The sequence below is a fragment of the Cephus cinctus genome, unplaced genomic scaffold (assembly GCF_000341935.2).
Source record: "Cephus cinctus unplaced genomic scaffold, Ccin1 Ccin1_scaffold0168, whole genome shotgun sequence".
In the NCBI taxonomy this organism is placed as follows: domain Eukaryota; kingdom Metazoa; phylum Arthropoda; class Insecta; order Hymenoptera; family Cephidae; genus Cephus; species Cephus cinctus.
In genome coordinates, this window is record NW_014332892.1 from 3,814,541 (window position 1) to 3,841,415 (window position 26,875).

The 26,875-nt window shown below is 37.4% G+C and overlaps 2 protein-coding genes across 5 annotated transcripts; one reads left to right on the forward strand and one right to left on the reverse strand.

Annotated features, from left to right (window-relative positions):
* Positions 1 to 26,239, forward strand: LOC107263881 (titin). 4 transcript variants are annotated; one of them, XM_015731537.2, is made up of 18 exons: positions 1 to 1,163; positions 1,259 to 7,600; positions 7,897 to 8,556; positions 9,572 to 9,901; positions 9,992 to 10,502; positions 10,583 to 10,767; positions 10,844 to 10,991; positions 11,086 to 11,292; positions 11,948 to 12,063; positions 21,350 to 21,418; positions 21,504 to 21,578; positions 21,646 to 21,860; positions 21,941 to 22,123; positions 23,001 to 23,111; positions 23,867 to 23,955; positions 24,448 to 24,622; positions 24,970 to 25,284; positions 25,368 to 26,239. In XM_015731537.2, the coding sequence occupies exons 1-18, from the start codon at positions 506 to 508 to the stop codon at positions 25,455 to 25,457; spliced, it is 10,479 nt and encodes a 3,492-aa protein (XP_015587023.1). In that variant the 5' UTR covers positions 1 to 505; the 3' UTR covers positions 25,458 to 26,239. The 4 variants fall into 4 exon arrangements, with proteins under 4 accessions (XP_015587023.1, XP_015587021.1, XP_024937004.1 ...); XM_015731535.2 differs by lacking the exons at positions 21,350 to 21,418; positions 21,504 to 21,578; positions 21,646 to 21,860; ... (4 more) ...; positions 24,970 to 25,284; positions 25,368 to 26,239 and adding an exon at positions 12,504 to 13,375; XM_025081236.1 differs by lacking the exons at positions 11,948 to 12,063; positions 21,350 to 21,418; positions 21,504 to 21,578; ... (5 more) ...; positions 24,970 to 25,284; positions 25,368 to 26,239 and adding an exon at positions 18,172 to 18,698.
* LOC107263883 (diphthine--ammonia ligase) lies at positions 13,365 to 16,351 on the reverse strand. Its single transcript, XM_025081238.1, has 5 exons — positions 16,226 to 16,351; positions 15,806 to 16,107; positions 15,399 to 15,726; positions 15,197 to 15,298; positions 13,365 to 15,103 (listed from the first exon to the last, which is right to left on the reverse strand). Exons 2-5 carry the CDS (start codon positions 16,079 to 16,081, stop codon positions 14,799 to 14,801), a joined length of 1,011 nt encoding a protein of 336 aa, XP_024937006.1. The 5' UTR covers positions 16,082 to 16,107; positions 16,226 to 16,351; the 3' UTR covers positions 13,365 to 14,798.
* Positions 26,240 to 26,875: the final 636 nt, after the last annotated feature.

Consider the following 26,875-nt stretch of genomic DNA (forward strand, 5'->3'; position numbering starts at 1 on the left):
TGTGGTCTGTGGTATCCATACGCCGTGGACTCGTCAGAAGTGATCAAAAGCGTTTGGCGTCGGTTTTGAGAAATCATTATTACGAAAAAATGACCGTTTACAAGATCCGCAATAGAATATGACTTGTCCATTAAAAGGAAATAAAGGGAATGATTGAAGATTCATATTGTGTTTGAATAAAATATCCGTTGCATATTTGTGAAGTGAAAATCAATGAATTTACCAATGAAAAAAGGTTGGTTATACCTCGCATACGTTGAACATAAATAAATGGCCGCTTTGTTTATTTATAAACTTCAAGAAAAGAATTTAATACAAGACTGGGCTTATGCGATTGGAGATATTCAATTAATAGCAAGTGTGGTATAAACAGTTTCTTCTGCAAGAAGAATGCAATATATTAGAATGTAAATCAGGCTAGGAAAGTGCCTGTAAAATTGAACATAAATCAGGTTTGCGGGCCAGTGAGGCAAGTACGGTACTCTTTGTACTGTGTACCAAAACAATGTCTGAGAGTCCTAATATGGGCCTATTTGGCTCAAAAGATGAAATTAAAGAACCTAAGGAGGCTACAACATCAAAGGAAACTCTTCCTTCAATTGTACCATATTGCATCGACAGTGATTCCGAGAGTTATGACGATAAAGCCTTAAGCATTATGGATATCAATGATATTATTGGTGTTCAATCTGATCCTGTTGGAGATTCTACATTGGAAAGTGAAATTGCTGCTCTTTCTCAAATTATTACGGATTCCAAAAGTGACTCCAATCAAAAGTTTTTAGACATTGATTATAGTACATCAAGAGAAGATACAAATTTGAATGAACGTTTTTCTTCTGTTAAGGATATTACTCAGCCTAGTATCCAGGCAAGTGAAAATACATTTTTAGGTAGGGAATCAAATTTTGTAACTGCTGCTAAACCTAAGTCCACCACCACTGCACAACAAAGTAAGATTGGAAATGAACCTGTTGCCAGTGTATCTAAAAAGGAATTGAATACTTCATCATCTGAATCATGTAACTTGGTTGAGTCCAAGGAAACAGAGTCTGATGATGGAGAATCAAGTAAAACAATGGATTTTATTCAAGATTCCAACAGTAAAACAGCAGATAGTATAACTATCCCTGAAAAATGTAAATTGGAAGAAACTGAAGAAGGTAAGTTAAGTATGAATTTTGTTGTACATCAGACTGAAAAATATTATTGTAGAGGATTGTCTTTTACGATAAGAGAAATATTTTTTCTTGTACAGGTAACGTGGTTGATAATGAAGTCCTTGATATCAAAGGCAATGTAGAACCTGAGCAGAAACTGGAGTTACCAGTACGTAATCCATCTTCAGAGGATGTGCTACAACAGACTGAGGAAATTAAAGATGATGTGCAACCTGTGCTTGATGAAATACTTATTTCTGAGAAAGAAATAGATCCAGAATTAACTGGTATTGATGGAAATGCAGAATTGGTAGCAAAAGATTCATTAGAATTAAAAGTACAATCAGTACAGAAAGAAGAATGTGCTAATGATAATTCAGAAATTCCTAAAACTACGAATGGAAACGATTATAAAACAGAAAAAGATCAAGGAGGGAATAAAGTGTCTGATACCAATAATGAAAAACCCGAACCCTCAGAGACAATACCAACAATTCAGGCAAAGGCTGATCAAGAAGAAGTAGAAACAGCTAAGGAACCAGACTGTAATATTAATGAAGTACTAACTAATACTGAGGAAGTTGATACAATTATAACAGCCATTCAAGAAGAAAATACAGATAGTGATACGATCATTAATGAAAAGAATGTTGATGAGGTTACATCAAATGTTCCAAAAGTCATTCAAGAAGATGAAGCAATTCCTTCTGTGGGAACAAAAGAGGAACCAATAAAAACTGTTGAAACAGATAATCATTCGATTGAAGCTACGGAAATAGAAACTGTTGAAAGAAAAGATGATATTCAACAAAAATTAGACTTGCCTCTACCTCCTGAAAAATCTAATGAAGCGATGCTAGTAGAAGTTGTGAACGAGACAGTGGAAGTATTAACTGAAGATAAAGTGGACAGTTCAACAGAAGAAGTGGATAATCTAGTTGAAAAAATGGTATCACAAGATCCAAAAATAAATGAAAGTAATATAATGTGCGACATTGCAGAACCTATAAAAGAGCAGTTGCTTGTAGACGAGTCATCTCCTGCAGGAAGTGAAGAAGTAGTATTTGAAAAGAAACCAGAACAGATAATTAGTGAACCAGAACTTGCTGAAGATAATTTTATACACGAGTTAAGTCCTGCAAAAGAAGTAATGGAAATACCGAATGAGGATGACTCGTCAACAACCTCACATATTTCTGATAATGTTGAAACTCAAGAAACATTACCAACAGAGCAAGAACCCGCGGGAACTGAAAGTCTATTACCTGCTGCTGAAGAACCACCAATTTCGGAAAAAATTCAGGACGAACATTTGGTCAATAAGGAAGCGGACGTTGGTTCATCTGAAAAAGTATCTTCGCAAGATGACCCGCAAATTATCGTATCGAATGAAGATTTTGATGAAGCTCCCCAAATTTCAAATACGGTCTTATGTACTGAATTTACGCCAGAGAAAGTAGAGAATGATCTCACTGAAGTTTCCACTGTGAAGCAAGACGAAATACAGTCTTCAGAAAGTTCATTACCAAGAGAAGTTAGTACTGTGGAAGAAGTAGCTGAAAGTTTAGAAATTGTGAGTGAGAACTTACAGGATAAAGAGGAAGAGGATAAACAAAAATCAGAAGTTGAAGAAGTCAATACGGAGGAGATTATGAAAGTACAGGAAGAGGAAAGAAAATCTGCTGAAGATAAAGTAGAACCAGAAATTGAAAAAGGTGAGATGAATGATGCGTCAAAAACGCAGCTTGAAGAGAAAGACTCAGCTGAGAATAAAATTGAAGTTGTAATTCAAGGTATTATGCAACCGAAAGATAATGAAGAAATCGCAAACAGTATTGCTCAAGTGCCATCAGAGCTGCAAGAAGATAACATTGAAGATAATGCTGTGACTGTTGAAGAGAGTCAATGTAAAACTGAAGAACCAGAGTCTTGTGATATTAAAGTCATCCCTGAGGATAAAATTGTGGAAGATGTAGTACCTGAAGAAATAGTTGCAAAGACGAGTTCAGATGAAGATTTGAAATTGCCTTTATCAAAATCAGAAGATCTACAACAACAGTCATTAGAATGTACTGAGGATACTACTTCAACAGATAAAGCAGCATCAGTTATTGAAAAGTCAAAGAATCTGCCTGAAGGACAAGTAAAAGAATTGGAAGACATTGGAAAAAAAACCAAACTAAATCCACCATTAGAAGTTGAAAATAAAACTGAAGCTCTTTCAAAAGAGATAAAGATAGTTCAAGAGGAACCTGTAGAAGAAATCCGTAGTCCATGTCCAGCGGTGGTTACTGAAGTTTTGCCAGATGAAAAAATAGAAGTAACAGTAGATAAAGTATCTCAAGAATCTGATGATTTAAAAAATATTCTAGACACGACAGCAGGAGTAGATGAAATGTTCACTGATGATCAATCTCAAGGTACACAAAATGTGATGAGGAATATTCTCGATACTGTGGACAACGTAGCAGACATTCTGAGGAACGTGCAGCCTTCTGCGATGGTTGATGATTTTAAGAGTATCTTAGCGAATGAAGTAAGTGTTGAACAAGAGATTGCTGAAGTTTTATCTCATTCCAATGACTTGCCATTGGTAGAAGAAAAAGTTGAAGATCTTCCAGACAAGCTCCCAGAGGATTCTAGTGACTTGTTGAACAAGGATTTGGATGATCCAATAGGAACTCAAAATATAGATTCTCTGGAAGGTCTTTTAGGCTTGGACCTGATACCGGAACCAGAGGATCCAGTGTTGAAGGTGGAACCAGAAACATCAAAAGTGATAGCGGAATCTCATGATGATGTACAACCCAAGGAAAAAGGAATGAATGTACCTTTATTATTAGAGGATTCGGAAGAGCCAGCAGTGACGCCGCAACATCCAAATTATATAACAGACGTTATCAGCAACTGTTTAACGACTACAAATAAGTCAGCGCAAGAAGATGATGATACTAGCGCAAGCATTGACAAGATAGTGAGCGACCATAACGAGGAAAAGAAGTCGACAAATTTATCAAAAATTGCAGAGAATGTTATTTCGGATTCCACTAACAAGGAGGACAATAATATTGATTCTCAGTGCCAAATGGAAACAGTCTCAGTGCTGGAGGAAAACGAGTTAGAAATGTCTTTCGAGTTGACTACAGGTATCGAAGAGAACCCTTTGGAAGATGTTAGTGTTTTGGATAGTGAATCTAAGCTTGATTTGGCTGAAGATCTTTTATTGGCTACTGCGAGTCAAGCTGAAGTTCTTACTGATAGTGCATCACTCATCAGTGTTTGTCAGCCAAATTCTGAGATGTTAGAATTAGAGAGTGCTGTGAAGTTTTTACAAGAATCTGAAGAACAAGCTATAGATTCGCCATTGGGATTATCACCAAAAATTATTCACAGCGCTGTAGATGATATTGTAGAACAGGCTGATGCTGGATTATTTGTGCCCGAAGCCGTTCTTTGTGAAGATTCCTCAGAATTGGTTGCTGAATTACAAGGTATCGCCTCTGATCCTATCGCCATATCTGAAGCGGAAATTATCTCAGAAGCGACTAAATTGGAGAACGAGCGTAAGGCTAAACTTTCTGAAACTGCTAAAACTATTCCGGAGACATCGCCTTTCTTAGATAATGATTTATCAGTCTCAGAAATTGATAATAGTTTACCCAGAAGTAATATTGGTGTATTGGCTATTGCAACACCTATAGAGGTGGAAGAGAAAATTAAGGAAAGTTTAGTTATTAAACAAGATACATTGAATCCGATAGCAAAGTTGTCAGAAAATATCTTGACTATGTCAGATTCGCTACCAAAAATGTCAATTTTGGAAGAAAGATTGAAGGAGCCTCCTAAAATTGAAATACCCGTACACGATATGTCCAGAATTTGCGAAGCACCAACTACTCCAAAAACAAGTCTTCTTATTCAGAAAGATACTAAAATGGCAGCATATCAAAAGATGTTGGAGTCTCCAAAGAGTGCTGAGAAGACTGAACTCAAGATCATGGATACACCACGTAAGGATTCCGAGAAGCATGATTTTGAGAATGTTGGTTCCCCAAGAATAATATTAAAAATTGCCAAATCCGCAATAGCCGATTGCGGTGAACCAAGATCGCCAAAGAGCCCGAAAATACGTTCAGCTGCGAACTCACCTAATCCAGAGGATAGTCCAGGACAGAAACTGGGTAAGATTAAATTGAAATTATCAAAGGGTGGTCATCCCTCGATTATTTCAAATGAGAACGTAGATGAGAGTGCGCAATGGCACACAGAAGGCACGTCCTCACCATCTCCAATTGGCATGAAAATAAAATTATCAAAGACTGGAGATGCTTCTATCATTCCTCCAGATAAGCATGAAGCCAATGATGAGCCTAGGGAGGTGAAGCACAAATTTGAAGAGGCTAAACGAAATGAATCACCTTTAGGAATGAAGTTTAAATTATCGAAGTCGGGCGATGCTTCGATTGTCCAACAAGATTTCAAGGAGACAATGTCAAAGCATAAAGAAAAATCCGATGTGGCTCAGGAAGCTCCAAAGAGAACCGAATCGCCACTTGGTATGAAGATCAAATTGTCAAAATATGGTGATGCTTCGATTATTCAACCCGACAAACAGGAGGAGCATCGAGATAAATTAGAAAACATTCAGGAAATTCCGAAGAGGACAGAATCGCCAATTGGTATGAAGTTCAAACTCTCAAAAACTGGTGATGCCTCGATAGTGCCGTCTGATTTGCCTGAGGAAAGTAGGGAGTCGAAGCCAAGAGAGAAGTCAGAAGTACCTCAAGAGATTCCAAAGAGGACTGATTCGCCTATTGGAATGAAAATAAAATTATCAAAGACAAGAGGAGGTGCATCAATTATACAACCAGATTCTATTGAGGAGTCTAAGGACAAATTGGAAATACCAGATGTACCAAAACGTACAGAATCTCCACTAGGGATGAAAATAAAATTATCCAAATCTGGAGATGCTTCAATTATTCATACTGAAGTTACCGAAGAGCCTAAAGAATTTTCATCAAAGTATAAAGAAAAGTCGGAATTGGCTTCAGAGACGGGAAAACAACTGGAATCCCCAATTGGAGTAAAAATCAAGGTAACGAGATCAGGTGAGGCATCTATAATACCACCGGAATCATCAGAAGAGACAGAGAGTCTTCAGGATATGCCCAAGAGAACAGAGTCATCGATTGGTATGAAAATAAAATTATCAAAGAGTGGAGATGCTTCCATTATTCATCCTGATAAAGAGGACGTCGTCGAGGAACAGAAATTTAAGGAGAGAACCGAGCCGCATCCCCTGGACATCCCTAAAAGAACAGAATCGCCAATTGGAATGAAAATCAAATTATCAAAAACTGGAGATGCATCGATAATTCAATCGGAATTACCAGAGGAAACTAAAGAATCCGTAGCCAGAACAGTACTGGCGGAGAAACCTGAAGTAGAGATTCCCAAACAATCTGACTCTCCACTTGGTATGAAGATAAAACTATCAAAGACAGGTGATGCTTCTATAGTGGAATCCGAGAAGAGAGAAAAATCTCAAAAAAGAAAAGAAATTGACTCTCCCTTAGAGATGAAGATTAAATTATCAAAGACTGGTCATCCGACTATAGTTACTTCTGAGACTTATGGGGAAACTTCACAAAAGATTAAAGAGTCTCACGATCAAGGTTCACCTCAAAAACACAAAGATCCGGACACTTCCAAGGAATCTCCATTGAAAATGCTCAAAACCGCACATTCAAATATCCTACAAGGTAATCGAACTGAATTGACTATCGAACCAGTTCAATTACCAGCTAAAAGGCAAGATGGTGGAGTCGAGTTATCACCAAAGCGTAAGGAAGTTATGATTTCTCCGGTAGAAGTAAAGAAATCAAAACTGGAAACAAAACTGTCACAAATCCTACCAGAGGTAACGATACAGCCAGTAACGTCAAGAGAACAAAAACAAATGTTGTTCGAGTCAAAGAACAGTGCGATCAGCAAGCAACAGATGAATGTGATAAGTCAAGAGATCAGTATTACTCAAGTGAGATCACACAAGCCTCCCGATCTTAGCATGAGTGAAAAACTTAAAGATATACTAAACAAGAATCCTTCAAGTTCGCCTATGAGTTCGGATTGTGAGATAATTGAACATCGACCAGAGTTGATCATCGTTAATGAGAATTCAAATTCAAGTCAGGATGTTGTTATCATCGAAGAGGTTCAACAAGTTCAACCTTCACCTCAAGCAAAGCTTCCTAAGAAAAGAGGTAGACCCAGAAGAATACAACCACCACTACTTATTGGTCCACCTACAGATCCTCTGGCATTGGATCAAGCTATTCCCAAAGCAACTCCAAAAGAACCCAGAGAAAACGAGAGACCGAAGCGTACCTGTAGAAGTCAGAAAAGTTATGCTCCACCTAAAAGAGGACGTGGTCGAGGTTTGTATTCCTTTATTCTCCCTGTATTAGTATATACAGGGTGGTCCAATGAGTGTGGCATAATGTTGTGACTTCACTCGAGCGAGGTCACGCTTATTATTCAATACTCTTATAGTCTGATGAGAGTGGGGTTTTAGTTACATCTCCCACTACTAATTTGATTATATTATTCCGAATAATAAGAAAGCCATTGGCGTAATTTCGCTCGGCCGAAGCCACAACTCTGTTCGACACGTTAGACGAAACACCCTCTATACAACAGTATAAATATTATGTCTTCTATAAAATGTCTTTAGGTCGTGGAAAAAGAAAAATGGACAAGCTCGAAGTTCCCCTAGGAAAGAAACCAAGAATAGACGAGGATTTGACTCTGATTGAAAATTCCACCATGGGACTGATTACCCTGGACAATTCGATTCCTCAGCGTGAAATGTCAGCGACGAAAACTTCTGAACTATACAAGGCCCTGAAACAACCTCCCATGGATCGTAAAGGTATAAGTACTTTGATGAAAATTGGACACCAAAGTAGTTCCAGCGTTCAGAAGGAATTGGAATTGCAAATGGAGTCCTACAAGGATGCACTCGCTACAAGCTCAAGAGTTCAGATCCAAACAGGACCCATGATAATAACACAACAATTATTAGACAGAAAGGATGAAAATATTCCGATGCAATTAATGCCGGGGATTATGGGAAAATCTGAAATCTTAATTAACGACAAAAAGTCAATCCACAAGCTCGTCGAGGAGGCAAAATCCCATCCTGTGGACAGTAAGGATATACTTATAGTGCCAGAACATCAAAATTGGTTAACACCATCTGCTAAGAGGCAAACCGAAGTGGCAGCTAGAACCGAGACAATCTCATCCGTTCAAGTGATCGACGAGGAGACCAGAATGAGTGCGGAATCAAACTCAAGATCACACACTCCAGCTAGGAACATGACAGTGCCAAGTAAGAGAAAAATTGAACAAATAGGAATTTTTTACTGTCGTGATGTCAACTCTTTTCTTTCAATATATCTTTTTCTTTTGATTATACACAAGCTGTTTAATCAAGAGCTACATAAGACTGATCCAACTTCCTACCGTATAGAAAGTGATTATTATCTGACTGGTGCTTCAATCACCTTTGCATGACAAATCATAATTTTTATCCTTGCTGAACATTATTAACGTCCATGTCGGTAGAGTCGGTTCTAATCTAATAAAAATAATAGTGATCACACGCATTATCAGTGCGAAGAGATCTTAGAAATTCTAATGACAAAATATACAATCAGTCTCTGACTGTTGTTCAATCTGAATTGGAGACAGTGAATGTCAAGCTGCTAGTGAAACAGTTTTAAATCTCGCCGAGAAGCCAGACTGAGCTTAAGTATAAACGTTATTGGTGGATCTCCAAGCCGCTCATCTAAATTTAGAATCCTGTTCCTATGTCCTGAGAGCAGGGAGTTTCCAAACGTGAAAACGTATTGTGACAATGCTCTCAAAGTTCAATTGCGATATACCACGATAACGCTGTCCAATGATATCGACTCCTAATGAAGATTATTATCGTGAATGGTTTTAGTACATTTGTAACAGTGTGGTGTAAAAAGATAAAATGCGAAATTTTACAATTAGCTTTGAGACACCTGAGAGAAACGACATTTCTACAAATGGTTTGTGATCTATTTTTTATTTTATTTCGATATGTATTTCCGTGTGGATGATATTTTTGTAACGGGTCGCTGACACTGGGCCCAGTCTGGGTTTCCTCTAAGCCAAGAGAGTAGTGTTGGCGACATTAAGGTTCATTCACGATTTTCATAAGACTGAAGTAACTGCAAATTCAAAGATTGAGTCACTTTCTTAAGGTATTGAAAAGGAGGAAGAAAATATTTTATGACTCGACAGTATACATTTTTAAGACTCGAACCACTTCCGTGAAGCACGTGACTCGACTGATAATATTATAAATATTTCAGCCTCGGAAACGATAGTCAATGAGGAATCTCAAGGGAGCGTTCTCAGCACGGCGACAACCGAGTCGGAGAAGGTGAAGGTAAAGAATCGAAGAATGGAAATAAATTTTGATCCCGACGAAGGTCCCTTCACCGTCGACAAAATCGCCGAATATGAATGGCCCTTGGACCGCAAGGGTGAGACCTTTATGATCCAGGAACAGATATCCCAGTACCTTGGTGTCAAGTCATTCAAGAGAAAATATCCAGATTTGAAAAGAAGAATGGTCGACATGGAGGAAAGGAATTATCTAAGAGAAAACGCACTTGTCAGCGAAGCCATGTGCGACATGGGTGAGTAAAAGTAAAATTATTATTCTTACATAGCAAAATCCTACATAATATACCTTGGAGTATATTTTTCGAATTTCACTTCAACTTCAGGACTGACAGCTGTCTGCAGTTCAGAAGTACTGGATGTGATGTGTAGCGATTTTCCTGATCAGTACGAAGAATATCGTAAACACATGAGAGAGAAACAAGTGAAGGAACATTCAAAGAAGCAAAAGGAGTTAACAGCAGCAGCAAACGCCGAGAGGAACAGGATAGACCTGGCGGAAATGGCGGTACAGTCGGCCCTCTCTTGGAATGTGAATCTCAACAAAGCACGCAGAGAAAGTCGGAAATGCAGTCTAGATCTACAAAGCTTCACTATTCACGTACCTAAAAAACAACTGAAGGTCGAGACTGAAAGAGAAATCAGTCATTATCCTGTGGCATTGATACCCGGACAGTACACTGATTACTATCGCGAATACACGCCAGCTGAATTGAGATACTACCCATTGAACACTGTGCTATACGGACCAATGAGACCGAACGAACGTAAATTTGACAGCCAGTCGGAAGGTTCACAGAGTGACAGTGATAGTGACTCATCGTCGGATGATTCGAGGTAATGTGGTTACCTAAAACTTTAAAAGAGCTATTGAAAAACGTTATTATAATATTAATTTATAACTGTACAACTTGTAGTTCATCGTCCAGTGAAGGCACCCAGGATACAGAGGAATCTCAGTCGACGATGGACGAGGTGGACATGGAAATAGCAGCGCAAAAGGATGAGAACAAAAGTGCAAAGTGTAAAATGTGCCTGAAGAGTTTGAACAAGCAAAACAAATACGAAGTACTGATACAATGCGGCACGTGCAATGGAAATGGTATCCAGTGTTCAGACATTTCTACAAAATTCTTCAGCTACATTCCTCTTAATTATGTCTATTTATTAATTTACAGTTCATCCCTCGTGCATAGATCTGACACTAGACATGGTGCCTCACATTCGAGCTTACTCCTGGCAATGTACAGATTGTAAAACATGTGTACAATGTCATGATCCTGCAGATGAGGATAAGATGCTCTTCTGTGACATGTGCGACCGGGGGTAATTAATTCATCTCGTTAAAAATCAATTCCAGCATCTACTAGTAGCAGACTGGCTTCTATTGTACTATTAAAAATATTGTTTTTGTACGCAGCTACCATATTTACTGCGTTGGTCTGAGACGTGTACCGCAAGGAAGATGGCACTGTCAGGAATGTGCAGTCTGTGCAAGTTGTGGCTCCAGAGAAGCCGGTGGTGCGAATTCGGATAGAAACAGCGTAGCTTTGTGGCAGCACGAGTATAAGAAGGGCGAGAGAAACACTCGTGTTTACGTATCGACCTTCTGCGTACCTTGTTCGAAGTAAGTCGAATCAAAGGATAAGACATAAAGAAGAGTTATTAGGATATGTAAAATATATGCCGAAAGTCGCGCCCCGGAAGTTTTATAACTGAAGGGCTTCAATTGCAACTATTAACACGCCTCTTACACTCAATACACCTCTTACTCACGCAATACCTCAATCTATAGCGGGGCTTTTGTTTTCGCTTTACAACATTTCTTAGGCACAGAAATCAGAAACGCCATTGCGATACACCATGGTTTTCCTTATGACGTTACCAACTACGCAAGGCTGTTCTGTGAGACTATTTTTTTTTCTTCAAACATCTTTAACCCATAGATTTTCTCTCTTCTAACGAAATCTGCTCGTTCATACGTCATTTCCATTGACATACATTCAATAACAATCGTATGTTTTCTTGATGTGTCAGTTAGTCTTGTGGAACTTTAACTTTTCCTTATTTCAATGACCAATATTCATGACTATCCAGATCCGAGTATCGGTCTCTTTTGACAGCTGTCATCAGTTTGGATCGTTATACGATTTATTATCAGTATGGTAACTGGCAAGTTAGATTAGAGTATTAGCTGGATAGTCAAAGGATATAACTACATTAGGACGGTGTTTACTCTTTTGTTTTTAACTAACCCCATGAACGTTTATTGCGTTAACAAGGCTATGGCGAAAGGGTCGCTATTGCCCACACTGCAGTCGATGTCACACTGCCCCACGGCTCGACCTGGAAGCGAACCTAGTGCATTGCAGCGCATGTGACAAATATCTGCACTTAGGTATTGACACAGACTTCATTACGCTCTGTCCTGTAGTTTTGATTATTCTGTGCGTAGCAAATGATCCATGCATGCTTTGTAGATTGTAGAAATAATCTTCCATTAATCAATCAATCAATCTTCACAAACACTCTGTACAATCGAATACGTGGGATTAGCATTACTTATATTGAAAGTACTCTGCAAACTACCAATCGTCGGAGGAGAAATTACAAATTTTACCTTGAAATTTATTTTTTATATTTTTCATCTGTCTTGTACGTTGCCTTGAAGAAATATTCAACTTCTACGTATCCGACCGTACCTTGTATTCTTGCATATTTTTTCTTCTTCTAATTAGTAAGTCACATGTAGTGTTCTGGATATGCAAGTTACTTGTATCGTTATTTGACCAGAGCGAGGAGGCGCCGAACTTTTACGATGACTCTTATGTTTAATAGGCTGCGTGGAGAACAAGGGATTGGCAATCGACAAGAAAAATTATCAGTGTGAATTTTGCATAGCGACCCGACAGCAAGATGCAAAGTCTATGGCGTCCAAGACATTTAAAACGTAAATTCCAATTTTCATTGCGCGGACTAGAAGACACTTAGCGCGTCCGTGCATTGAAAGCTGTTAGTATGTAAATCGTTGATATTTATGTAGATAATGCAAGGAGAATATTATTTTCCTTTATATATATATATATATGTATATCGTTATTCGACAAGCGGTAAATCCGCACGTATTTTGAATCATTTCTCGTCTGATACTTCAGGATATTTTTGAAGTGTCAGAAGAACATTTAATGATCTTTGAAAATTTTTTTTATTCTCATTGATATCTGTTTACGATGACGCGGTAGATCAGGATTTCAAATATATCATTCTTCATCTCAACAGCCGGATTTGTTATTTTTAAATGGAATCTACAAAGATCGCACGCCAATTGTCAGACTTTTCTCTCTTTTTTTTTTCTTTTTCATAAATCATGCTTTCACCTAGCTTGCATGACATCTCTTTTTAATTTACTAACTAAAACATATTATTTCTATGTACCAGTCTAGTGGAAGCATATGTGAAAGAAAGAACAAAATGCAGTCCTTCATTTTACAATTTGTTCCGTACTCTCTTAAAACTACGTAATAGCAGAATAGACTCAATGGATTTGCGTCTCTTCTATTTTTTTTTTTTTTTTTTTATTAATAATATCATTATCATTATCCATAACGTTAGAATATAATTGTATAAATCTACCAAGGTAACAGGCGACAAGAGCAAAAAAGGAGGAACAATCACAAAAATACAAACGAAGATGGGTGATTTCTTAAAAATATATACCATTTTATTTATTCTTCCTCTGCAATAATTCTTGGATCCAGTGAGTGTTATTTTTTTCTTTGTTTTGTCGCGAGCATACTTGGATGTGTTTTTGTATATTCTTGCCTTAGCTTTGTTTTTGTAATTTTTTCTTTGTTTTTACATATTTATAATAGCATAGTGACCACTCCGTATGCTTCTTCGGCTCCCACGTGTTTCTTATACTCGCCTTAAAATATCCTCTCCTATATACCTTTTCACGATAGCAGTTATCATTTGGCTGCACGAACAGAGTTATAATTTTTTTAGACACCTATGCGAACTCACGTGCAATTATAATGCATTTGATAGAGAATGCAATGAAAACGCGAGATTTGCGGACAACAAGGATTCCTTGAAGCTGGAGGCTGTAACTCGTTGGTCCAGAACTCGATGTTCAAAGAAAAAGAAAAAGTACAATCGTAAGTCACCTAGGAAGTCTCAGGTGTTTTTTTTATAATTCATATTCTTAGGCGATTCGACATGTTCACGTAACAAGACAACCTTGAAATTCTAATAGCAGAATGCGCTTTACGTTTTCTCCCATTCTTTTCGATTTTTCATTTTTCATTCCGTCTCGATTATAGAACTTTGGGAGTTTTTGAGCGCTGGATAAGAATAAGATGTTTGCTGCGCACTCCTAGATTCTCTTTTTTTATTATTATTTCTATATACTTAATCTTTTTTCCTTTCCTTTCGTTTCTAAATCGTTTTCATTTCCTTAATTTTTCATTCCCTTGGGAAAAAAAAATGACATTTCTTTTTTTTAATCTTTTGTATAACACTCCGCGCGTAACGTGGCACTTAGTAAATTAAAAAATATCTTGAGCAGAAACGAGGCATTAACAGTACAGTGTTATAAGATACAAGATTTGCACATTAACGGATCGCGTTATCTAGAGCATTTACACTAACGGGTGTGTCAATTCAGAATTGCACGCACACCCGTTGACTAGCCGAAAATGTAAGATTCCTAATTACATCGCAAATCAATATCAAGTGTATATGACCGAACGGGACGGACGGCCAACGCTGCTGAACTGCTGAAGAGTGTTAATGATCAAATAATCTTAAGAGAAAGATATCACCTTAAATTGATATAGTTTGATGTCATTCGATCAAACTGATTACATATGGCTTGTGAAGAAACAAAAGGATATCCTTACTAGTATGTATCTGGATGAGGATGTGCATGAGTTAAAAAATTCTACATAATATGTTCCATTATCTTGTAATTTCAGTTGCATTCTGATAAGATTTCTTTTTATCAATTAAGATAATGGTATATTCTCTAATCATGTAATTTGAGTATTATTGGCCCTCCGTACCATCCAGTAGACACGCGGCTTTTGTTTTTCATACGTAATTGACAACGTTCGCAATCTCTGTCCTGGCGTACTACTCGTGCCTGATGCCGCACACCGAGAGGAAGGTGCTGAAGTTGTGAAGATGCGTCGTGGGTACGATGGTCGTGACTAAATTTCGCGCGGAGAAGCTAGACATTACGCTGTGGATGAAGTTAGGGCCTGGCGAGCTGCCAACTTTGTAAAAAATTCGTAAATTGCAAGTTGGATTCGTGTGTTGGGAGCCTTTCGTCAATTTGCAGAGTAGATACTCGAAGGCCTCTGTTAGCTCGGCTGACGTAAGCTCTTCGGAATTCAGGCTTGTTTCCATAGCGAGGTTTCCAGTTGAATTTGAGGAACCTGAATAAAATTCGAGACACACAGAAGGGTGACACTGAGTACTGACGACGGTTACCAGCCTTCTATAAATAATTCATTTAAGTAATTACTCACCAGTTGACAGGTAACACACAATGGCGGATACGTTATTCTCGTAGTTCCATCTTCGTCTTATAGCGACTTTGAAATTTCCAACGCACCTCCCAGTCTCCTCGTCTGCGGAGTACCAAGGTAAAAGATAGAAAATATTCGAACCAAGAGTTAGAATTTGCCAAAAATACTCATACGATACTTGGACACTTCCTCGTCTACGTACATTCGAATCTATTGTTATCCCTGTGAGCCCAAACGCACCACTCGACCTGAGCTCCACGTGGCAAATTGGGAACCACCACGTAATCCACGATCGCATTATTCGTGCGCTTCTCCCATTCCTTACGTGCTTCTGGTATGTAACTTGGATGAGTCAGGAAGCAGATGCCTTGTACGATATCCCTGAGCTGTGTATTCGAGTCCATCGCCTTCACGATTCGATTAATGTGCCTTAAGGTTAAACGGCATTGCCTTTTGATATTTAAATCCAAGATGGTCATACTACCAGGTACAAGAGGTATCTGTCCCGCCACAGCAATTATGTCCCCCACCTGTAACGAGAATCTCAAAATCATTCGGTAACCACATATCCGTAATATTTATTTTTTTCCCAAAATCGATTAGACTTACACGAACTGCCTGAGAGTAAGGACCGATATTCGCGGGTGCCCAGTGACTTATACTTTGCACGTGCATCGTGTGTCTCTTATGAACTTTCTTATCAGTCATATCACTCTTTTCCTTGTACGCTAAAGCGTCAAGGATGACGTGCACGTTTAAAGGACATTCGATGCAGACACGCACTGGAGGATTTACTTTACCCAGCCTAGATACGTAAGCCTCGTTTATCGGCAAGTAGTTGGACATGTCTTTTATGTACAGTGTCACTCCTACGATATCAGTCATCTCGATTCTTTCCTTTCTGACTAGATCTAAGAACAGGATTATAAGGCACTTTAGGTAAACTGACATCCACCCACAGAATATCTTCTATCTAGTACACAATTTCATATCCATTCGTGACAAGTATTGGATCCTTTCAAATTTTACCTACTGCTTAATTTTTCCAAGGCCTCGTCCATAGCAACTTTTGGATCACTATCCTTTCCAACTATACCTCCAAACCAGTACCAGCCAGTTTCGTTTCTATTTGATGCTGGCACGTCAGGATAATCCTCCTCCTCGTACAATACTTCCATTGGACTTGGTGGATTGAACTGACCTAATGTACAATGTACAGGGGGCAATTGAGTCGTTCGATTGCGCATTAAAAATTGGTCTACGTGTATAGAATTATAAAAAATGAAATACCGGAATTCGATGTCTTTAAACTCTTATTGTCGCATTCGTGCTCCTCGTTTTCATCGTCCGACAAGTTGCAGCCGTCCTGCAACTCCGGGCCTACGATTTCCGCAATGTAATCGTACGGTGCTTTTATCGAGACTGTCTGTAATCTTTCTTGGAGTGTTAATCTCGCTATTCCACTCTGCAACAAGCAACTCTTTGTATTGGCCCATGAAATTCTATCTCTTGATTACAAACATTACTCAACGTGAATCGACGTTAGCTTATTGAAACTCACGTTTTTATTTTGCAAGTGTATTTTCTTGAAGTTCAGATATCCCACTGGTGCTATCTCATCGTTAGAATGTACAACACTCTCGTACTCGTCACTACAAGTGAAAAAAGAGATAACGTATTTTTTTATATCTCTTAGTCAACTCTATAATCTTTTATTTTATATGTGCATATACATATATATATATATTTATGTATGTATAGTATACAAAGTTCATTGTAACTGTGCACCTTAAGTCAAACTTACATTACAATGCTTTTAATGAACAACGGGCAGTCTAAAGTAAAAGTTTCATACTCTCCGCCTTCTCCGCATACGTTCACGCCATACTTTTCTTTCTGTAGGTAAAACGAACGTCCTGCCGTTAGACGCTTGAATAGGCTCAGAATTGTTAGAGCCTTATATAGAGTGGTGCGTTACAATAATCGCGACTGTATACAGGGATTAAGCAAACGACTTGTTAATCCAAAAATAGCCTTAACAATTGTGCAATTTATTTATTTTTTTTTCTTAATTTTCCTCAATTTTTCTTTTCATTTCTTCTAACGAGATTAAGCCAAAAGTGCATATCTCAAAATAACTGCGTAAAATATTACTAATGCAGCAAGTTACGGCTACGAAACGATTGGAAGTCATCCAATTGAGATTGAGGATTACGTTCGTTGCTATTAGAATTTTCTGATTCGCGACTAAGTGTATCGGTCATTTGGACGTTTACTTACCATTTTGGCGAGGTGCGATTGCATTTCGGAGATGGACTTTCCCAAGTGTCTAGGCTCTAATCCCAAGGCAGCGACTTTTATCAGGACGGCATTCACTGAACACTCAATCATCTCCTTCAAAAGTTCTTCCTGATCTCGTCGCCATAGATAGGACAATGATACGAGGCCCAATCGACTACACCTGGAAAAGGTCTTTAACGATTAGACTTCTGTCTTGTTATTTTTCTTACTTTTTGAGAATTGTTTTTTTTTCAAAATATTGTTTCCAAACAATTGTAATTACACATTTTCCACGCGAATTCGTTGATAGTCGCTGAGTATAGCACCTGAAGAAACTGCTTCTATATTTTCTCGATCCTAGAAATATTGATTGGTGTCAATATATTTTAACAATTAGATATGCTCGAGATGATTTACCTTAACTTTAGCTAATAATCTGTACAGGTCTTCGACTTCGTCACTTTCTGTAGGACAATAATGTTTTTCTTGCATTTTGGATCTACCAAATGTTGGCTCTCTATATAGCGGCAGGCCCATTGCCTCTCCCAGATACTCCACACCCTGATGGCCAACAGTTTGAAACATGAATGAGTCCAGCTCATCTAAAAATATTAAATGACAGTGCCATGATACTTATGTCTTCTGTGTAAAGTAGTAATATGTTAATTTCTTCTCAATTTTACCCTTTCCAACAGGATACAAGTTAGCCAAGGCCACAAGGTTGTGACCAGCAGCTATACACTGCATCAAGTTGAAGCATGAGTCCTTGCCACCACTGACCAATCCTACAACCTTCATTCTAAGGATACTTTTGGATATTTTAAAGAATTATTCTGTAAAGAACCCACAAGGTGGTTTATCCAAGCTTAACCCCACTGCTTTCACAGGATCATCTATCAGAGCAAGAATGAAAAAAAAAACACTGTTTCGTCAATTATAACATAGCATCTTTGAATTAGTTATATGGAGGATTATTGCTTGAAAGCTGGTACGAATCAATCAAGCAAATAACACAGATTAAGTCAAGATAATCCTATGACAATTCCCTTCAGGGTGTGTTAAAACAGATGACAGACGTCTAACAATAAGACTATTAAAAAGATTATACATCAGATTAGGAGAAATTAATAAAAAAGAATAAAAGGAAATAATTGTCTCTATTCTTATCTATATTGAAAATGAAATCTAATAAAGTAGTAATTGCACAATTTACAAGACCATAATTCTATGACTGATAACAGACTCATCAAAATTCCATAGCAATCTAATAAATGCTATGAAAATATGAATACAAACGTTAAATGGAAAATATATTTTTTTAAATCTCATCAATATGCATCAATTTACAATGAAATTATGAGTCACTGTACTATGATAAAATATAGAAAAATAGTAATAAATCCGTTAATACGTAGGGATAAATGGAGAAAATACACAAGCTGATTCGGATAAACAAATACGTCTACGAATAAAATGTAATATTAGACTAGGACGATTAAAATGGATCAATCTGCCAGGAAGAGAATCAAAAATATCGGAACATAAAAAATCACTCTTAAACAATATGGAATAAGTGTAACTGCCATCTCTTCCAGAGTACAAAATTTTGGAGTTTTAACGGGAATTATCGTAAAAAAAATTCTATAATCGGGAAAAAAAATACCTGTAGCAGGGAGGTTTGTTGGTTACTACCGAAGAAAAGAATGTGCGAAATTTACGAATTGTCGCAATGGAGCGGTTAGATATTATATTAAAATGATCGCTTCTGACTCTTCACGCACTAAAATTAATACCAAAATGTCAATGAATGCAATATTTACATTAAAATTGACGAGGAAAGCCTCTGCCACGACAAAGTTCATCAGCGACTGTGACCACTCGACTCTAGCTCCTCTTGGTGGTCGAGTACGGAAATACGATAATTGAGGTTATCTTGAATTTTTAAGAAAAAGATACATTTAAACGACATACGTATACTGTTCATTAAGATTTAATTACATTTCATCCATTAAAATTAAGAGCTTTGCATTTTAGGAAACTATAAGGACAATATCAATCAATGAAAATTTGGCATTAATTGACTCTCAGGTAATTCTCGTGCGACCGTAGCTCTGACGTCATCCATGTATCTGGTGTACGAGTAATACATCTATATCTTTTCTGATTCCACTTTTCTAAAATACATATTTGCAAAATTTATTTACATTTAACTTCTACAAGTTATCATTACAATAAAATATCTACTGTGTACGAATGATTCTTCTAAAGACGACAAAAGTCAATTGCCATTTTATTGTTCTAAAGTGGTTACAAGCGACACCTTTTGAAATGACTTTCAGTGTTGGCATCTTTTTTAAAAACTCGATAAAAAGTCCAAATGGCTGAATTAGGGAGCAACCTTCTTTAATCCAAGTTTTATTCTCCCACCATAAAGTTATGTTTTAGAAATCAATAAAAAATTTATATACAATGCACACAGGGATGAAAGAAATATGTATAACTGTACAATTTGTTAAACACTATATATTCATACATAATACGTATAGCCTCTGTACATACCTATCGCTAGAGTATTATGTTTCCTACTATTAGGTAAATAATTAATTTATCGATTACATTTTTTATTAAAAAATAATAGAGTTGTTAAGTTTCCCGTCGACATTATTGACCGTTTAGTTTTATATTTCATATCTAGTTTCTACGGGGTGTTAATGTAATACGTATCGTGCACTAAATTCTGAAATTATTTTTATCAATGGGACCCTGTAAATTTGAAACTTATAAAGGGGCCCTACTGAATCGTATCTGCGCCCCTGGGACAGTCGGATTATCAGTTTTTCAAAGAGCAATGACGCGTGGAATTGATAAGAAATATAAAAAATGTACAAGCTATCGTAAGGAAATATAAGTGAAAATTGTAATACGTATCTTAGGAGACTGTTAATTCTGATGAATAGAGGAAAGTGGAAATGAGGATTTTTATTTAATCAATCGTTGACCAATCACAATCAGTGTCCTGAGTAGCCATCTTTACTTTCGCTACGGTCGCACGAAGCGCATCACAGAAGGTCTTCGGAAGCACCTCGTATGCTGATCGAGCTGCGGCTTGGATCGCAAGTTTCGAACGTGTTCAAGTCGCGTAGATCGTTATTGTAGGTTTTTTTATATAAAAAAGGGAGTGAAGTACAACGTGGAAGATGGTTCTGGCAGAGAGGAATGCAGAAAATGTGAGAAATGGACGAAGATCAAGAGGCCCCAGCCCCAATGGACAGACGGAGTCCTCCAGCGAGGAAGACGGAGGTACGGGTTTATGTGTAACCATTCACTGGACTTCCCCAATGCTCCAAATTCTTCAGATTCCTTTATTTTGTACGACTATATTGTTCTTGACTACCGGAGAACCTTTGGAAATGCTCTATCGGGTCGTATTGATTGACCGTAAAAATACGAAAGGATCTTCAAACAGCGCGCCCCTGTTTTCCTACCTTCGGGTTTTACTATTCTCAACAATTCATTCACCTGCTATATTTTTTAAAACGAAATTTACTGTTTTTCTTATATTTGTTGGAGTGCATTGATTGTTGTCAGAATTTTGACGTTGTGACTTGATATTTTCTTCAAGCTTCACTATATATTTGTATCCAGACATGTATTTTTGGTATATTTTTTAATATTATTTTTAAAACCAAGAACTTAATATTTCAATATGTCATTTATGAGATAGATATTATAGAACATTTAAACAATATTTATTTTCTGAAGCATCATCAAATGTACTTCAGCGAGTTTGAACATTCAGGTAGAAGTTTGTACTTTAAAATTTTTAAAAACATTTATCATCGATACTGAAGTTATAATATAGTATGATTAAAGTTCCAGCTGAAAAAATTCGTGTTGGTCGTGATTATCAAGTCATTGTTCCAGAATTTGTTCCAGTTAATGGTAAGTAGTGTGTCTTACGAATTTCCATTTCATGTGTTACTCGTATTAAGTGAAAACTCATGTTATTAATTTGTTTAACTTGTAGAACGACGCTTGGATCAATGCCCTGACCGGGCTTTACTCGTCTGGTCTCCAACAACAGATATTCCTGATCAAAAATGTAAATACCTGTTTTCGTTAATTTTGAAATTAATTAACTTATATTTATCATTCAATGATTCTTTCAGTGGATGAGTATATTATATTAGCAAAAGAAAAATATGGTTACAATGGCGAACAGGCACTGGGGATGCTTTTCTGGCACAAACACAATTTGGAACGTGCTGTTCTGGACCTGGCGAATTTCACACCATTTCCTGATGAATGGACGGTTGAAGATAAAGTTTTATTCGAACAAGCCTTTCAATTTCATGGAAAAAGTTTTCATCGGATTCGTCAAATGGTAGACCCACTTTTCAACTTATCTTTTATATAACAAAACCATGCACTATCTATAAATGATTCTGACCTTGCTGTTTCCAGCTTCCAGACAAATCCATAGCTAGTTTAGTTAAATATTACTACAGTTGGAAAAAAACACGAACCAGAACGTCATTAATGGACAGACAAGCCCGAAAACTAACAAGCGGCGGTAAGGAAGGAGAGAATGGAAGTGAAAATGGAAGCGAATTGGGTTCCAACACTGATAGCGAGTCCGAGGAAAAAGTAAGATGCCTGTCCATTCATTCTTTTCTAAACTTGACTAACTAATGTCATTGCATGTCTAAAATATATGCCTAACATCTATTTTTTTCTCGTATAACAAATACGACAAAAGCACAACCGTTAAACATTTTCGTTTCATTCATTGAGTCACGTTTATTTAAACTTTTGAACCTTTCATTTTTATCAGTCTTCTCTCTTGGTGAGAGTATATCAGCCTAGATATAACATGCAGAGAAAGTAAATAGGGAAAATTGAAAAATGCGTTCCATCATGAACACCTCATTGCTTTCTTTGTATATCAACCAGTTCTAAGATTACTCGAGGGGTAAAAAAATAAAAGCCAGAACTAAATATGAAAAATTAGAATAGAACACTGAATGCCAATACGTCCTTCGAATAATTTTTTTACCAATAATCTAGGCTGATTGGGAACATAAAAGTTACTGTTGTCTTACTTTAATATCAATTGCAACAAAACTTGCTTCGAGTCTCTTCTAAGAATGAACAAAAATGTATCCACACGGGAACATACTGTGAATGACAAAAAAAATTAGATTCCGCCATGTATACGATGAAGAGAAGAATCTAAGAAGATAGTGCAAACTAACGCGACGAACGACGGCTCTTATGAAAATATTGAAAAACTACACAAGCATGTTCAGTGACAAAGAACTAAGCTTCTACTGAAATGCAACGTGTCTCCGATATTCAGACGGAATTCTTGAGTATCTGTATATCAGCATAAATAGCCGCACGTATCTAGTAAAGGTGTATCGTGCCATGAGGATCGAGATACATGCTTGACGACGCGTATCAAATAACTATCTGAACGTTAGGTTGTCCTCGTGTATATGAACGTAAATGTGGAACGTTCCAGAAATGGACGATCCACCGCGGAATACGCCGTGGAAAGAACCAAGCAGTGCCAGGAAGCCAAGGCGCAGACGCTAAGGCCTCGTCCGACTCGGAAAACGTCCCTCAGGTTCAGGTACTCCACCTAAACCTTACCCCACTTGCATAGTCTAGCCTGCTTACCACATTTTTGCTATGATTTTCTCAACTTCACACTGTGCCCAAACACTTACATTCATCTTATTAAATTCCTTGGAATTTTTTCTCTGTTCACAAAGATTAACAAAGTAGGAAAACATCTTTCGCTCAGTGTACCATAAGACTTGGAGTAACGTACCTACCAACATAGAGAACTTGCAATCATCTACATCGAGTAACTTGACAGCCTCTCTTAGGAAAACATTAATTGCTTTACGAGAATCTTTGCAGTACTTATTTTTTTAATAATTTTTCTTTAATTTTCTTTCTTTATTCTTGAACTAATAAATCAAGAACGCCCTTTAGGCTCTTATGTTTTTATTTCCACCTGAAAAGCACTACTAGCACCCGAAGTACTATTAGGAGATGCAAAACCATTTGCAAATTCTATATGTCTCTTTGTAGCAGAATCACTGCATAATTTAGTCCTGCTTGCCGGATTGGCCTTGCAATTCTCTTGTACATACATTGTCTATAAGACAAGCCAAAAGCACGAAAAAGTCTGATACACTGAAAAATTGGGCGTAAAGAATTCTCGTACGAAAATGGCAGATTCCTCATTTTTCTTTCTCTAGAGCAGTGGCTCCAATTGCAATTAAAGTATTATGCTACGTTTTCTTTTTTTTACATAGAGAAGGGCGGGTGGGGAGCTTGATAAAAAATTTTATTCTAAAAGGGTATTATGTGTTGTAGGGTTCATGTAGCAACTGCGGCGTTGCTTGTCATAGTGTTCGTGCGACGCCCAAGGGACACGCGTGTCATAGCTGCTATCTGCACTGGAGGTCAGTGAATCCAAATAAAAGTAAATATTTCAAGAGGACGATTAACAGAGACAGAGAATCATAAAAAATCCAATGATCCTTCTACTACTTGAAAATGCAATACTGGGCGTTAAGCACTTTTCAAATTTCAATAGAATCTTTATAAAAACTGATTTGCCGTCGAGCCTTCAGCGGTTTCTATTGAATTATATTTGTTTAATCCTCACGTTACTTTCTCTATTATCCAGATGCCATTTCTGTATGAACGTCCGTCCAGATTCATGAATTTCACACGCCATAGTTTATTCAAGAGAAACCGCCATTGCACTCGATACACATAATCTATATTTAGAATGACACCCAGGTGTTATTGAATTTTTTAAATGACAGTTTATTAAAGTAATTGGGTTAATATCTTTTTATTTGAGAGCATCTATGATACGGCGATCGACTGATTGGTCGCAGCGGGAATGATAACGTCAGCAGTAGAGCATATATATCTTGATGGTTTAGGCGCACTGGTGTTGCGAGGCCACTGAGTTCCATGCCGGGTCGTTCGAACAAAAGAAAACCTCCCCGTGGACTGGTTGTAAATCACGATGACTTGGCGGCATTGGCTGGCCAGCCGAACCAAGCGAGCAACAGCCTACAAGCTATTGACACCGAAATCGTTAGCCTCAAGCGACAAGTACGTTTATCACTTAAATGGAAAGTCCCACCAGAATGACCATCAAAGAAAATCGTGTGGATACATTTTTCATAAACTTCGTATACTCTCATTTGCTTCCTCAAACACTTATTACGTCATGTAATTCCTACTTGGTATAACCGGATGAACGCCTAATCGCTACTTTCTTCCGCTTTGGTCAAACGTTACAACACATTTTTCTTTTATTTCTCTCTCAAGAGTTTTCATTTTGCTTCTTCTTTCTCTTACTTTATTTCTCATTTGTATTTGGTTGTGTCGTTGTCAAGCGTTTCAGTGTCATTTCGTTATATGCGATGAGTCTTATTTTTTTTTTTTTTTCACGTTAGATCCAATCGAACAAACAGCAAGTGAGTGCATTGAAACGTAAAACTGTCGATGGGATTGATGATCTACGACCACCTGAGGTATCCAGTCGTATAAATGCACGATGGACCAACGACGAGTTACTCTTAGCTGTACAAGGTGTCCGAAAATATGGCAAAGACTTCTCCGCAATTGCTGATGTCATTGGTACAAAGACAGAGGCCCACCTACGATCGTTCTTTGTGAACTATCGACGAAGATATAATTTGGATGCTGTGCTGAAAGAGTACGAAGCTGAGAATGGACCTATTCTTATTGACGATGAGAAGGAGGAAAAGGTACATTTTTTAAATGTTTAATTGCTTATCTCTGTCGTTCGAGCAAAGAGCTTAAATGATCCATTTGCTGTTTTTTTTTGCAGATGGAAGTTGATCAGACCTCAAGCAACGAGACAGCGGAAACATCACAGAAAGCGAAAGCTTCCGTTGGCCCCGGTCAGACGGCTAAATAACAAACAAACAGCTTAATAAGTACCAGTAAACGGGAAAAATTAACTTAAAACTATGAATAATGAAATTATTAGGCGAGAAGAAGCGTTCGTGTCCTGAAATTTGTGAGGATCGTAAGGATTGTCGGACTCGACGCTTCGTCAAGAGGTTTGTGAAATATTCGAATTTAATAATCGTGATTCTCAGACAGTAGCGCTGCCAGAGAACGGATGAAAGTGTACGCTGAAAGTTTTTTCAAACGGTGTTGATTTATTTTTAATTCTAAATATTGCTGACGATCACTAGGTAGTCGAGGTACGATATTTAATATAGGACGCTCAGGGATTCCTCATGTTCTACAGCTTCTAGCCATGCACACCTTGTTCTAACGCAATTAAGACAAATAAATTGTGCCCTAAATCAGAAAAAGTCAGTGATTGTTTAAAAATTACAGAAAATAACGCCTCATTTATGGATTGCTAGTATTTTCAGGGACTTTAAAGACTTATCGCGAGCAATAAGTTGCCCACTGAAGGACAATGAACAATTTCACACGGCTGGTCCGATCTTTGTGACTCACAAATACGCGCACGGGTCTCTAGTGAATCTACCTTACATTGACTTTCCTAAAGAGACAACCTCAAGCGTCAATTCGTAAAGATCCCACTTGATGTACAGTTCGCACAGTAACACAAAACTCATTTCACGGACATACATTTTTGTGAGTTTTAAATGTTGAGGCTAACGAGGAAAGAACAAAAAAAGAAGCACATATCGTGACTGCACCAAAGAGACACGCGAACAATTTATGATAAACATTTGATTATTGACTAATGACAATGAGCCCCACTGGATATCAGTGTAAACTAGTGTATATTCTTGACCAGGGCAGTTAACAGGCTTCAGGGGCCCTGCAAATTTAAAAAAAAATTATTCACACTTTTTCTGCTTTAAATTTTTTTTCTCACTCTTATATTTATAAGTGACACTTTGCACGCTACTCCGACCCACTTCACAGACTTCTATTAAAACGAAAAATCATTTATATATATATATATATTATAAATGTAATAATAGGGCTAACAATGATTATCTAATTAAGTACCCACGTACCTAGCCGACACAACTTAATAACCCGTTAATGGGAATAAAGCAGTAATATATGTATATAGAAATAATTGATCAAATAAAATATTTCTAGTTTTGCGTGAAATAGCGAGAGAGCCAGCAAATAATCATGTAGCAACCGCGCGATTCATTTGAAAGAAGAAAAATAAGGTGAACATCCATTACTATCATTCGAATGTTTTTACATGATATATACACAAACTTTTAAATAATTTCCTTATCGATCTCGGCTGCTCGTGTCATGAGCTATTATTTTTCTAATTTATTTGAAACTTACAACAATGATTTCTTGTCTTGTGCTACTTTATATTCG

Coding starts and splice junctions, on each gene's coding strand:
- LOC107263883 (XM_025081238.1), bottom strand. CDS start 16,081: ATGACTGATATCGTAGGAGTGACACTGTACATAAAAGACATGTCCAAC. Junction 15,299..15,398: donor GGATAACAATAGATTCGAAT/GTACGTAGACGA, acceptor GGTACTCCGCAG/ACGAGGAGACTGGGAGGTGC. Junction 15,104..15,196: donor TGTGTGTTACCTGTCAACTG/GTGAGTAATTAC, acceptor AATTTTATTCAG/GTTCCTCAAATTCAACTGGA.
- LOC107263881 (XM_015731537.2), top strand. CDS start 506: ATGTCTGAGAGTCCTAATATGGGCCTATTTGGCTCAAAAGATGAAATT. Junction 7,601..7,896: donor TAAAAGAGGACGTGGTCGAG/GTTTGTATTCCT, acceptor AAATGTCTTTAG/GTCGTGGAAAAAGAAAAATG. Junction 22,124..23,000: donor ATAGCGAGTCCGAGGAAAAA/GTAAGATGCCTG, acceptor GGAACGTTCCAG/AAATGGACGATCCACCGCGG.